We start from the raw sequence: 15,560 nt of genomic DNA, 5'->3' as shown, positions 1-15,560 counted from the left end.
GTGCAACTTACAAATGTAGGGGTTTTTTGTTACATAATTGGACCCTTAAACACAAAACAATGTAAAACTTCAGTGCCTATAAATCCACTTGGTCCTACTTCTTGTTCAGCAATCCACTAAGACAAAACAAGTTTGTTTACATTTACGGGAGCTAATACTGCCTGCTTCTTATTTACAATGTCACCAGAAAGTGAGAACAGGCATTCATATGGCACTTTTGTAGCCAGCATTGCAAGGTATTTACATGCCAGATATGTTAAACATTTGCATGACCCTTCATGCTTTGGTCACCATTTCAGAGGACATGCTTCCATGCTGATGACGTGTGTTAAAAAAAATAGTGTTAATTAAATTTGTGACTGAACTCCCTTGGGGGAGAATTGTATGCCTACTGCTCTTTGTTTTACCCGCATTTTGCCATATACTTCATGGTATAGCAGTCTCGGAGGATGACCCAGCACATGTTCTTCATTTTAAGAATACTTTCACTGCAGATCTGACAAAATGCAAAGAAGATACCAATGTGAGACTTCTAATGATAGATCCAGCACTCGACCCAAGGTTTAAGAATCTGAAGTGCTTTCCAAAATCTCAGAGGGACTAGGTGTGGACCATGCTTTCAGATGTGTTCAAAGAGCCACACTCCGATGTGGAAGCTACAGAACCTGAACCATCAAGAAAAGAAAAGATAATGAAAATGAACATGCACTGGTCCGCACTGTTTTGGATTATTATTGAGTATAGTCATTTCCTCTGGAATGGTGGCTGAAACATGAAAGGACATATGAATCTTTAGCACATCTGGCACGTAAATATCTTGCGATAGCAGCTACAAGAGTGCCATGCAAAAGCCTGTTCTCACTTTTTGGTGACATTGTAAACAAGAAACAGGCAGCATAAGCTCCCACAAATGTAAACAAACTTGTTTGTCTGAGCAACTGACTGAACAAGAATTAGGACAGAGTGGACTTGGAGGCTCTAAAGTTCTGCATTTTTTTATTTTTGAATGAAGTTTCTTTTAACATAATTCTACATTTGTAAGTTCAACTTTCATTATAAGGAGATTACACTACAGTACTTGTAATGGGGGAACTGAAAAATACTATTTCTTTTGTTTTTTACAGTGCAAATATTTGTAATAAAAATAAATATAAAGTGAGCACAGTACATTTTGTATTGTGTTGCACTGGAAATTAATATATTTGAAAATAAGGAAACATCCAAAAATATTTAAATAAATGGTATTCTATTATTGTTTAACAGCGCAAGTAGTTGAGTTTTTTTTTTAGTCACCTGACAGCCCTAAAAAATTCTATAGCAAAAATATATATATAATTGACATTAATATAATCCAAAATTTACTTTTAGCTTTCCCACTTCACTCTCCGTTTGATTAGCAATTATTTATTATTACACAATGCCCCACATGTGCAAGGCTCTTTCCAGTAATTACAATGGACAAGTTTCCTGATCCAAGCTCCTTATGTAACATATACAGCTGCAATTGTTTGTAGGAAATGTCTCAATTCCTGAATTACTAATGGAAATTGGATCTTTCCACTGTAACTAATATGCTTGTACCAAATTATACAGGACATTTGTAGCAAAAAGTTTAAACATTTAATTCAGTTAAATATCTCTGTTAAAAAAGCCACGAGAGGCACTTTATAATAAAAAAAAAAAAAAGTGTTGGAGGGAACCATTAAGCAAAGGAATGCGGGAAGCAAGCAGGCACTTTCAATACAAAAGTCTTCTGTAGTCACACAGCTGACCTACTGTAATACATTTATTTGTATTTAAAAGACTGTAGCAGGTAATTCTGGGGGTGTTCACTGGATAATCCTAATAGCAAGATCTCTGCAATAGTTAGAACTTGTAAGACATTCATGTACAGTAACTCCTCGCTTAACATTGTAGACATGTTCCTGAAAAATGCGACTTCAAGCAAAACAATGATAGGCGAACCCAATTTCCCCATAAGAATTAAAGTAAATGGACGGGGGGGGGGGGGGGGGGGGGGGTAGGTTCCAGGGACATTTTTTTCACCAAAGACTATATACACACACAAGTTTTAAACAAACAATTTAATACTGGTACACAGCGATGATGATTGTGAAGCTTGGTTGAGGTGGTTAAGTCAGAGGGTGGGATACTTCCCAGGGAATGCCTTATTGCTAAATGATGAACTAGCAATCAGCTGAGCCCTCAAGGGTTAACACGCTGTTAATGTAGTCTCACACTCTACAAGGCAGCATGAATGGAGGGAGGGGAGACAGCATGGCAGACAGAGACACACCGTGTGTGTGTGTGTGTGTGAGAGAGAGATGCACATTTCCCCTTTAAGTACACGGACACCACACTAACTACACTGCCTTTTTTAAATAGCTAGTAAGTTGAGACAGCAGCTCCTGCCAGCAAGCTCTCTCCGTCCTGAGCCCTGTTGTGTGTCCCCCCTGCCCTTTGGAAATGGGGCAAGCAGGATGCAGGAGTAGAGGGGAAGGGGACACCCTGATATTAGCTCCCTTCTTCCTCCTCCCCACCCAGCAAGCAGGAAGCACCGGAGAGCAGTTCCAAGGCAGAGGGCAGGAGCAGCACAGGGCAGCGTGGGGAGGGACAGCTGAATTGCCAGTAACTGATAGCCTGCTGGGCAACTGCCACACAGGGAACTTAGGGGAATGGGAGCTAATAGGGGGCAGGGCCAGCTCCAGCTTTTTTACCACCCCAAGCGGCAAAGCCAGAAAAAAAAAAGATAAAGCCACAATCGGCAGCAGCTCTACCGCACCACTTCATTCTTCGGCAGTGGGTCCCTCACTCCCTCTCGGAGGGAAGGACCCGTTGCCGAATTGCCGCCAAAGACCCAGATGTGCTGCCCCTTTCCATTGGCCACCCCAAGCACTTGCTTCCTTTGCTGGTGCCTCGAGCCACCCTGGTTATGAGACCTGACCAACTCGCTCCAATGGGCTGCTCTTCCTGCAAGCACTGGACAAAGCAGGCAGCTGCCAAACGACATTATAAAGGGAGCACTGCACAACTTTAAATGAGCATGTTTTCCAACTGATCAGCAATGTAACAACGAAACAACGTTAAGTTACTGTATTGTGGTGACAAGCAATGTGTAAATGCCTAGATTCAAAATGTAACTAGCTTGTAGTTTTTACCAAAAATATATATAAAGTAACCTAAAGAGGTCTGGGGTTTTGTTTTTGGTTTGTTTGGTTGTAGGTGGTGCTACAGAACAATAAAACAAGATATTTCTGGTGCTACAGCAGCCGCAAACTGAGTAACTGAATGAAGTATTTAGAAAGGAAAGACGATTCGTAGATTTAAACAAGATCCTCTGATTGGTCAAAGGGAGAAGCACATGCCTTTTTAGCTTTTTACTTGATAAAACAGAATTAATCAGCCTCACCAAAGGCTCTTATGCAAAGTAAGCTGTCACGGCATAAGAGGGAAGGTGCTCTCATGAACTGGAAACTGGTTAAAAGATAAGAAACCAAGCGTAGGTATAAATGGTCAGTTTTCAAAATGGAGAGAGGTAATCAGTGGTGTGCCTCGGGGTCTGTTCTGAGACCAGCTCTATTCAACATATTCATAAATTATTTGGAAAAAGGGGTAAACAGTGAGGTGGCAACATTTGAAGATGATACAAAATTACTAAAGATAGTTAAGACCCTGGCAGACTGTGAAGAGCTACAAAAAGATCTCTCAAAACAGGGTGACTGCACAACAAAATGGCAGATGACATTTACTGTTGATAAATGCAAAGTAATGCACATTGGAAAGCACAAACCCAACCATACATATAAAATGATGAGGTCTAAATTAGCTGTTGCCACTCAAGAAAGATCTTGGAGTCATTGTGGATAGTTCTCTGAAAACATCCACTCAATGTGCAGCAGCAGTCAAAAAAGCAAACAGAATGCTGGGAATAATTAAGAAAGGGATAGATAATAGGACAGACAATATCACGTTGCCTCTATATAAATCCATGGTATGCCCACATCTTGATTACAGTGTGCAGATGTGGTCTCCCCATGTCAAGAAAGATATATTGGAATTGGAAAAGGTTCAGAAAAGGACAACAAAATTATTAGGGGTATGGAACAGCTTCCGTATATGGAGAGAGAAATAAGACTAGGACTTCTCATCTTGGAAAAGAGACGTCTAAGGGGAGATATGATTGAGATCTATAAAATCAGGACTGGTGTAGAGAAAGTAGATAAGGAAGTGTGTTTACTACTTTTCATAAAACAAGAACTAGGCGTCATCAAATGAAATTAATAGGCAGCAGGTTTAAAACAAATAAAAGGAAGTTATTTCTTCAAATAACGCACAGTCAACCTGTGGAACTCCTTGCCAGAGGATGTCATGAAGGCCAAGACTATAACAGGGTTCAAAAAAGAACTAGATAAATTCATGGATGACAGGTCCATCAATGGCTATTAGCCAGGATGGGCAGGAATGGTATCCCTAGCCTCTGTTTGCCAGAAGCCGGGAATGAGCAACAAGGGATGGATAACTTGATGATTATCTGTTCTGTTCATCCCCTCTGGGGCATCTGGAACTGACCACTGTCAGAAGACAGGATACTGTGCTAGATGGACCTTTGGTCTGACCCAGTAGGGCCATTCTTATATTCCTGATGACACGGAACTACCAAAGAAGGAACATTAGAGGGAAAAATATAGACAAAGGTTTTGTTTGGAAGTGACTAAGCTGAATACACATGCAGAATAGAACAGCCTCACACCCAGCTTCAGTTCAGACAACCTGGCAGGGTAACATGAGAGAAAACACCACAGCTTCAGTAATTTGCTCTTTTGTTCCCAATGTCTGATCTATTAAACTTAAAAATTGAAGTGAGAAACAAAACAGTCAAAGAAAAATATTCAGGAATATACATACATCAGCTTTCAAAAAAAAAAAAAAAAAAATCAAGTGTCAGATGACTGAAATCATGATCAAGTATTATGCAAAGCTCTCCCTAAAGCGGTATCATAAAACATTATTTTACAGTGATCATAATAAGCATATTTGTCCATTCCACTCCTCTTTTAGAAGAGTCTCAGGGCCCATTAACTTTGTAGAACCAATAATCATGGTTCAGTGCCACTAAAATGCTACTCACTACTTAAATTTTATTTTAATGATTTCTTCTTAAGTATGATTTAATTCTATTGCTCTTAGCAGTACCACTTTTTAAAAACTCACTGGCAATTAATAACAGTTTAACAGGTCGTCTCTGCATACAACTTTTCGGTCTTTTGTGTAGTACCAAAATTATTCTTCCTGTGATTTACAGTATTAGGTTTTATCCAAGTAACTCACCAGAGCATGTTATAATTTCAAAGAAACTGGGGCGATGAGCCACTGTAGCATATACGCATGCCCCACACACATAAAACATATACAGTTTTAGTTATACTAAAAACTTTTGCATAAACAATTGGATATCACAGAGTAATGATGCTACGATTGTCTTGAATGGCCAGTTCTCTAAGTACTTACATCTACAAGAGATTAACAGTACTATTTATACACCAAGGACCACAGGGGTTTGATTAAGGACAAAAATGTCCTGGGAACACTAGATTTGTAGAGATTCTATATACAGCATAATAAAAGCATAAATGCAGACAATATTAAACCAACCGTTCCCAAGATAGGAAAAGAAAAGTCACACTGGACAAAATCCACAAAGACAGTTTTGGAGAGCAACCAAAGATGTAGCTATTTTTGTTTGACTTGTATCCGAGTCTTCCAAAACCTCTCTCCCTCTTTTTTTTTTTGCTTCCTTGCAGAAAGGTGGTCTGATCCTGCACTATTAACGAAGTTATCTTTATACTGGGGCTTGAAGCAGGGTTGCAGATTACTGGAGCCTCTGTTTTTACCCCACTTCAGTCTTGGTAGCATCAGGACCCTAAGTAAGATGATCCGAGAAGTAAAGGGTTCACAGAATTGCCAAACACTCATACTACATGAGGGAAAGGAAAGAAGCAACACAGAATATCTGTGATAATGTCCTGTGCTAAAGATTTCTGAAGCAGAACCCTGTCCATTTTAAAAGGACTCTGAAAAGGCTTCAGTGGCAGTTGCATTGTCTGAGAAGTTTTTGGATGTGATGTCCAAACTAATCAGGAATTAAATCAGTAAGGGCAAGCACTTACTCAAAGCAGAGACAGCACTTGAAAGGCAAAAAGAGTTAGTCAGGTGAAAAAGTCACTGAGAAGGCAAAGAAAAGGGATATCAAAAACTTTAGGTGTGGCTGTGAAAATCAGTTTTGCTCTCTTGACACTTAAAAGGATAGAGAATTACTCATTTACAAAAAATGTAGCTCTGTCCCCTGATTTATAAACATTAATACGACAAGTCAATGCCACTCTGCTAACCTATGAGATTAAACAAATATCTTTAGTCACCATTTATTTACAAAGATGACATCATGAAACAAACATAGTATTTCAGAAGTTCATGGGAATATCATGTTTTCATAAGTAACCCGGTCCAGCTTTTCCCTATCATGTGCCTAAATATTAACTTGTGTAAAAAGAGACTGTTTATTTATGAAAAGCAGAGTAACCAAAATATAAAGGAGAGAAAGCACATTATCAAGTTACAGAGAAAAAATTCCTGAGGAACACCCTAATAATATCTTGCAGCAACATTAGGAGTTACTCATTTTTCAAAATTCTCTTTTAGATCAGAATAGCTAATGTTCATCTTTGTAATTCACATCTACAATTTTTAGGTAAGTTTTACAGGATATATCTTAAAAACTGTATTAGTATCCGGAATTGATTTTTTCTAACATTATACTTGCATAAGATAAACATAAAATAAAATACTTACACCACTCCCAGCATATTGAATAATAAATAATAGATTCCCCTGACAGGACTTTGATGACCTGGCAAAGCCCGAGTGCTTTCAGCCAAAATCATATGAAACCATAAATCACTCTTTATTTTATAGAATATTTCAAAATGGATTCCTGCTTTCTACCTTGAAAGTCATTTCATGTGTTATTTATAACCGACGAAGAGCAGAATGGAAAGAAAATTGCATAGAACTAGAAAATTTACTGTGACTGCTTTTATAAAGAATAACTTTTTAAAAAAAATTAGAATTACTGGCAGACAAAACGTGAATACAACCACCTTTTAGAGAACAACATCCTTTATTTTACAACTTAAACAGATGCCAACACAGGCCTTCTACAATAACCAGACAAGTTTATGCAATGTTAATATCACAGTATATTCCAACCAAACAAGGCAATTCAATTTAAGACAAATACTATATGCAATATAAAGGTATTAACTACGTTAGAGATAGCATCAGTCTTAACTCAGAATGGTTTCTACCATAACTTCAATGTTATTGAATTGGTTTGTCTACAATTTTCTCTTTTTAAATCATCATTTAAAGAGAAGTGTATGAGCCTGAATACTTGACAGTACCATTCTATCATGTAAATTAAATTAACAAATTTATGCTTTTTTCTGAAAAAGTGTGATTTTATCTAAGAGCTCATAATCTCCTCCTCCGGCACTAATAAGTATAACCAGTCTTTTAATATGTCTTAATTCAAAGACTGATCCTGCAAACACATATGAATGTGAATAAATTTACTCAAACGAATAATCCCATGGCCTTCAACGTATTACTCGAGAGAGTAAAGTGCTTGCAAGATCAGGCACTCTGAAATACTATTCTCAGACAGATTAGGAATTCCTACTCGTTCATTTAAAACACAATTTTTTAAAAAGCACAGACTGATCAAATTGGCAGTAATGGCTTATGGAATGAATGACATGTATAATATCTGTTAAATAAATGAGGTTTTTCAATTACTAGATAATTTAACCAAAATAAAACTGCATTCAAAATATAATGATATTTGAGTGGCTTTGATAGGATGTTAAATAGCCTGACTTCTTAAATATTATGACTGAAAAAACAGAACTCACAAAAAAAGATGTTGCTATAGCAGGACAAGCTTGCTTAATTTCTTAACCTGGGAAATTCAAGATGTGGTTAGCTGTTTTGTATCCTTTGATATCTAAAGTCCTAAGGAAAAGGGGATTAAGTTTACCTTCACTTTGATAATGAAAGTTTTGTTGCTGATTTAGACCTACAGTACAGCCAAAAATATAGCATACATTCTTATATTACACAGCTAATTATATAATTTCCTTTAAAAAAATGAAATTATCTTTCCATTGTACCAGGACAAAAACTCCCTGCTGTATTTAACTGGAGATCAGGGAAGCCAGTTCCTTCAGTAAATGCAACATTTCTCTTTACTTCATGAGTATCATGGTATTAATTCAGAAGCTATGAGGAAGAGGAGGAGGAGGAAAAGAAGTGAAGTATTAGTTGGAGAACTGATGACCAGAATTTAGCGTAAGGTTCCATTTTAATTAAGTTCACGATGGGGAAAACAGTTAAATGAATCTGAAATAAGAACAAATTCAAATCTAATGTCACCACTTAATTGAATCACTAAAATTACCAGATGCACAAATTATATAATCAAAAACAGGAAAAGACAAAGCAAGGGTAAAAGGTCTTAATTACTAATATGCATTAAAAAGTCAGCATAAATATTTTAATGTCTTACAAAAATCATGTTTTTGACAATTAGATATCAATGGCTACATATTAAAAAGTTAACATTAAGTCAACACCAAAAAGCAGAGAAACACAGAACTAAGGCAATATACTAAAACTGACTACCCACAACAGCCTCTATCTTTTGCATCTTTTGAACAGGAGCATTTCGGTTTGATAATGTTTAGTCATACTGCTATTGCAAAGATTCGTAGATTTATATGATGTTATATGTTGATAAGGATTGTTTATCTAATCTGATTTCCTACACAATATTGGCCATAAAATTTCACCCGGAAATTTGTGCATCAAGTCCAGTAACTTGTGGTTCAATTAGAGCAGTGGTTTTCAACCAAGAGCCCATGGACTCCTGGGAGTCCGCAGACTATGTCTAAGATTTCCAAAGGGGTCCGTACCTCCATGTGAAATTTTTGAGAGGTCCACAAATGAAAAAAGTTGAAACCACTGAACCAGCACATCATTTTTAGAAAGATATCTACTTTTGATTTAAAGATTAAGTGATGGGAGAATCCACCACATTTCTTGCCAGCTTTTCCAGATGCCTTACTTCTAATATGAATGAGTCTAGCTAATTAAAATACAACGTATGTGCAATATCTGATCTCTTCTAAAGTACAACAAGGAAAAGGTAACTAAAACAAATAATACACCCCCTCCAAGCTGCTAATCTCTTCCTTGTCTTTTGCCCTGACCATAAGGCCCACCTCACTGAATCCTTCCACTGACTTCCTGCTTTCCACCACAACAGACCGTACATCTCTTCAAGGCCCGTCACAACTCTGCCCCTTCCTACTAACCTCGTTTCTTATTGTGTTTGCCGCAGCATGAAAGATGCCTGCCTCCAGCACCCATTTTTATGCCTCTCACTAAATGCCACTGTACATTTTTCAGTTCACCCTCATGCACGTACTGTCTCCTTCTAACCCCTCTTCAAACACCCATTTCTGTCAGCCAACAAGTATGGTAAGGGACATTTAGGGATAGATTATGGTTCTGAACTACTTAAATATTTTATTTTAAATAAAAAACGTTTTAGAGAGAGCTAATCTAAGTAATTTATCTCAGTCCCCTTATCTTCCCCTATCTCCATCTGTTTGCTAGACTAAAGTATTCAGGTTAGGGACTGAGCCTCTATGTAATTGTAGGGTGCCTAGTACACTATGGCCCTAATCCTACTTCGAGTCTTTGGGCACTAGAAGCACACAGGCAAATAAGAGAACGTTGATTTGCTTTGAAAACCCCATGAAATTCCATTCCTACATAACATCTAAACTTCTGTACTTGATTATTTTAATCTTTGTATAAATACCTATGGCTTAGGCTCTTTTATAAACTGAAATAGATAAGATCCAATAAAAACCCTCAATTTAGAAGATGAACAGAGTAACTCCTCCTTAATGGCAGATCTATTATATCACTAACTACAGGTAAAAGCTTCAATGCAGCAAGGACTAAACTCCAAAGGGCAGGGCCTTTGTCTTACAGCACATCAATTACTAATCCACAAAGATTAGCCTTCACAACATCAAGGTATTACAAAGATTAAAATCTCTATTTACTCAGTCATATAGCAAAACCCTAGCTGTACTGTCCTCAGGCAGTCTTCATCTTCTAGTAACTTCCAGCATTCAAAATAATCTCCATAGTACAACCAAAAGTGAAAAATGGAGACACCTTAACATTTCAGTCTAGACATGGCAAATTGTAAAACAAATTATTTGCCATGTACAGCAAGTCAATCTTAAGGTTTATACTTGTTTCTGTATATTGGGATTTTATGTTAAACATGAAAATGTGATGGTGAGCAGCCATAATTGATTTTAATTACTGAAACCTGAGTTATCTGAAACATCACAGAGTCACAAGAGAAAATGACATGAAGCTTGGGAGATCATCATGATGTGGAGGGAATTGCAGAAGGGCTGGCTAGAACTTGTGATTTATGGACAGGAGCTAGCTGCTCCCTGAAGTCACAACTCTGCTCTTCCGGGGTCTGAGAATTGAAAAAACAGACTTCCCCTTCAATGCCAGGCTTCAGAAAGCACTTTTCAGAGCTATACAACATTCTGGACTTCTTACATTTTTCTGGCCTCTCTCAGAGTGAGAGGACAGAACTTGTTACTAACTAAGAAGAGTTGATAGGTTAAAACCTGTCAGCAACACTTTTCCTCAGAAAGGGAAATATGCAGAGGTGAATTTACTAACAAACTGGAAATTCTGCAGCAACATGAGATGAATGGGAAAACATTTGGAAAATGAATATGTACAGAAATAGTGATTATGCATGTAATTTTACTTACTATGAATCTATAGACAATGACAAATTTAATTTTATTAATGTACCAATTTTTTCTACCTACATCATCTTGGCAGATATTTAGTCTGTATTTCTTTTTAGAAAATATATATTTATACTATGAGATTTTTAAAGTCAATAGTGCTCATATTAGGCATGTGCCTAACCCAGGGGTCGGCAACCTTTCAGAAGTAGTGTGCTGAGTCTTCATTTATTCACTCTGAGTTAAGGTTTTGTATGACAGTAATACATTTTAATATTTTTTGAAGGTCTCTTTCTATAAGTCTATAATATATAACTTAACTATTGTTGTATGTAAAGTAAATAAGGTTTTTAAAATGTTTAAGTAGCTTCATTTAAAATTAAATTAAAATGCAGAGCCCCCTGGACCGGTGGCCAGGACCCAGGCAGTGTGAGTGCCACTGGAAATCAGCTCATGAAACGCCTTCAGCATGCGTGCCATAGGTTGCCTACCCCTGGCCTAACTTAAGGGTGAGGGAGATACCTGAAGTATACAAGCAAATAGCATCCAACTGGCTCTAGTCATGCACATTAGGTATCTATAAGTTAGCCACAACACAGTAAGAAAAATGAGAGAAACCCTTAGGCTTCAGAGTATAAATCAGTCAATAATTTACTAGAGTCAGGAAGACTTTCCCTATGGGAAGATTATTCCATAGTTGGTAATTATATGGTATTTTTGCACCTTTCATCAGAAGCATCAAGTACTGGCCACCACTGGAGACAGGACATTTGCTTGGACAGACAATTGATCTGAAGCAGTGAGGCAATTGCTTTCCATGTATTTTATGTCATATGACCATGAAAAGCAATAAAACTCCATCATAGGTTTATACTCTGTCCTACCTATACTCTGTACTACCACCATCAGTAGTACTCTGGTATCTGAGAGGCAAGATGGGTTAGCTTGGTCAAAGACTGATTTGACTTTCAGGAAGAATTTTGTTTTTTAATTGCTTATACATCACAGATATGCAAGTAATATGATTAAGCTTTTTCACTGTATGTGAAAAAGTGTGTAAACTAAAACTGAGTCTTGGCTGCTTTTCAATCACTGAACTTTCACAGGAAACAAATGGAGTTTTGATATACCCTGACTACCATTCCCTCTCATTCTGCTTCACAGTATCTGACCACCAAGAATTGAATGGCCAGGGAAACTATTACAGTTTTTTCATTAGGTCCTCAATCCTGCTACTGATCTACACGAATAGCCCATAGAGGTCTCTTGGTTCACCCAAGGATCTCGATTTGGTACCTTTAATAGCAGTTATGTTCACCAATGGAAAAATACCCATGTTTTACTATTTTTTGCTAGCCCCTATATTAACTAAAATCATTTAACTATAATGCACACACAATAGGAATGTGGTTTTTTGACCAAACCTTTTAAACGGGAAATATTCCCAGAATATGCCATTCAGGTATATCTACCAATAAAAATCTCCTTCTGTCTCTCTCACACCCCCAGTTTAAAGGTTCAGAAGACTGCAAGTTAATTTGAATAGCACACAATTATTTCATAAAAACAGAATGGATACAAGGATTTTTTTTAAAAAAAAATCTGATTTTAATTTAAATTAAATTAATTTTTTTAAAAATAAGCCTATTTAATTTAAATTATTTTAATAGACCATAATAAATTTAGGCCTTAACATAGGCTGTCAATTTCCAATTTAATTTTAAATAAAAAGAATACTAAGGAGTATGTTTTTGCTGCAAAGTTTTAAAGAAAGTCAAATCCTGAACTGGTGGAAGTCACTAGCTAAGCACGTGGAACCAGAATTTATTAAAGTACTAAACCAGCTTTTGATAGCAATAGCCTCTTCTGTGGGTGCAGAAAATATTTTCTTCATTTCTGTTCATTCAACTAGTTCAGTTCAATCATTAATTCATTTAAAGTTAAGAAACCATTGGAAGTTGAAAAAAGGAGGAGAGCTTGTTCTCCTCCCATCTATGAATAAAAACCAGATGCGAGAGGATGAGATCTTCTAGTTCTAAAATCCTGAAGGACACAGTTTCTGGTCACTATCAGTTCAATTCACTAACTACAGTTAAATAATTTAGATACACAGTTTTAATACACAAGATATATTTTGATAAAGTTTTTTTAAACCTAACCAGAGCGTTTAAATTAGTTTTATTTTTTAAATGATGTTTTATGCTGTTAACTGAATTTGAATTTCCATCCAAAGAACATGACACAAATTGCAAGTCAAAAATTAATCTTCTAGTAAATAAGATAATTAACATAATAAGAAATGTAAAAAATATGAATGTGAATAGATGTAAGTCAAGCTATATATTTGGTTAAATAAATATGCATAGATATAGTGTATCCTCCTGTTTTAGCAAAAAGAGGCACCAAGTTCAGTATAAAGGCTATATTTAGCTGCAAATCAACATGTTTTCATGGTTACCGACCCAGGAGAGTCAAATTCTCATTAGGAAAATAATTAAGTACAAATGCAAAACTTTATTAAAACTGATTTAAATCAAAATTTCCTTTTTGCTGATTTAAATCACTGTTTAAAAAAATCAGTGATTTCAACTGCTCTATTTAAATCACTCCTCCTCAATAAAAAAAAAAAAAAAAAAACACAACAACAAACATGATTGCTTACTTCAAAAGAGAGAGAAAAATTACAGGACTAGAAGGTTCTGACTGAAGAGCTCAGGTCAGAGCAGACCCCATGAAGCTTCAGCAAGGTACTTGGATCCACCCAGCCAGATCTGATTGCAGGATTGGGCTCAAAAGCTGGTGAAACTCAAGTAAAGAGGATATATGGGATGGGAATAACCTTAGTTTTGTACAAAATAATTTTAGGAATAACCACACTAGTTTAAGATTTTCTATAATAAGAGCTGTTTCAGCTAAGCCAATATCACCACTGAGTTCTATGAAACAGCAAATATTTAAGCACATCTGCTCTCAGTTCAGTTATCTGGGCAAAAAATCCCCTTCAAAATGAATACAAACGGAGAAAATTTTAACAGTTTGTTTTCCTGGTAAATATTTTGCTGTGTTTCAATCAAATATTTTAGAACTATCTTAAATTGCCTCAAAGTAAAACATCAGCTCGTGTTTATGTAAGTGAAATTTAGAGAGATTGTCAATATCACCACATACATTACCTAAGGAGATCTTGTCACCTAAGATTTAATTTTTTAAAAGCTTTAAAGGCTTAAGGATAATATTTTAACTGAACCAGGAGGAAGATTGCTTAATATAGATCTGGTCACAGGTGTATGGGAGTCTAAAAAGACTATAGATACCAGAAGAATATCTGGTTCTGGCACCAAGACTTGAGCTCCCTTCTTCTGAGGCACAATTCATGCCTTTTGATTCCCAGTCGCTGACCCCAACCCATGCCTCAGATTCATAGTCCATTTCCTTATTCATCTCCTTGTTAAGTCCCAGACCCATCCTTACCTCAGAAACATGTCCACCGCCTCATTCCCTTGATCTCTGTTCCCTAGCAGCAGCACCTGTCCTTGGTCCCAGCACTATAGTGTACAATTCTTACCTTGCTCCATCATCCCCTCCAACATCACCCCAGCCACCTGCTCAGCTCCCCTACTTCAGCCTCGTTGTTCTGATTCCCACCCCACAAGTACAGACCTGGCACCCCGTCCTCCCTCCTCCTTAGCCTCAACTCCTCCGACCGTGCCTGCACAGCTGCTGTCTCCTGCCACCGACCTCAGTCCCCCGAGCCCCCACGCACAGCTCCCGCCTCTCAGGCACCACCTCGTCCCCATAGCTCCACACAGCCCTTGAGACCCCCTGCCTCGTCCCCACGTCTGCTGCCCCGCGCACACAGCTCTGCCCCCGCGTCCCAGAGCGCTACCAGCCAAAGCCCAGATCCGACCCGAGGGTGCGACTCTCATACCGGTTCCTATCACCACCACATCAAACTCCGAGGGCAGATTGTCCGCCATCTTAGGAGGGGGTCGATCATGTGACCTACGCTGGCGGAAATAAGCCTGCAATTCAAGGCGAGCGTCTGGTGGAAGCTGCCGGGGCCGCCGTTGCTGCTTTGTGCGCCTTGCATTATGGGGAGTGTAGTTCTCGCGGGAGAGACGATTCCCTTAAAGGGACGCTGGCGATTTAACGATCCGGCTTCTGGCTGGCGGATATGCAGCTGCTGGACAGAGCAGGACAGGGGGCAGAGCCCCGACTGTCTGCTGTGTGCCCATCCAGAGCACTTAGGGCACGGTCAGTCTCATGCTCCTCCTGCACCCACTGTATCCTGATAGGCCATAGCATGGCTGAGAGTAGGGCGTCCCCCAGCATCAGCGCCGTCCGAAACCCGGAGACCTACCCCTGCTGGGTCCAGCCCTGCATGCCTCGTAATCCGGAAGAGAGACTAGCGTATTGCTGCCTGCCTCTTTCAGAGACTGTCGCCAGAATGCGAGGGTCTGTGTGGCTCTTCTTATGAGTCAAGATTTGCTGCTCTATCCTTAGTCTAACCGTCTCCTCATTGCTGCTTTCACTCAGACACTTCCCTCAGCAGTTTTGTCCTTTGGGGGGAAAGAAAAGCAATCTACAGTGGGAAGTAAAAACCTATAAAATGCTATCCCTGAAAACAGCTAGTCTCCTCTGTCCACC

At 38.2% G+C, this 15,560-nt stretch overlaps 1 protein-coding gene across 2 annotated transcripts in view; it reads right to left on the bottom strand.

The window, feature by feature from the left end:
- The window catches only part of CHM (CHM Rab escort protein), a 148,928-nt gene extending 134,003 nt beyond the window's left edge, over positions 1 to 14,925 (bottom strand). For both annotated transcript variants that reach the window (XM_032765494.2, XM_075068739.1), the window contains exon 1: positions 14,842 to 14,925. In XM_032765494.2, the coding sequence (XP_032621385.1) occupies positions 14,842 to 14,890 (49 nt within the window). In that variant the 5' untranslated portion in view covers positions 14,891 to 14,925. The remainder of the gene's footprint in view (positions 1 to 14,841) is intronic.
- Positions 14,926 to 15,560: the final 635 nt, after the last annotated feature.

This window comes from Chelonoidis abingdonii, chromosome 8 (genome assembly GCF_003597395.2).
Source record: "Chelonoidis abingdonii isolate Lonesome George chromosome 8, CheloAbing_2.0, whole genome shotgun sequence".
Taxonomy (NCBI): Eukaryota; Metazoa; Chordata; order Testudines; family Testudinidae; genus Chelonoidis; species Chelonoidis abingdonii.
This window is presented reverse-complemented; position numbering and strand designations above follow the sequence as displayed.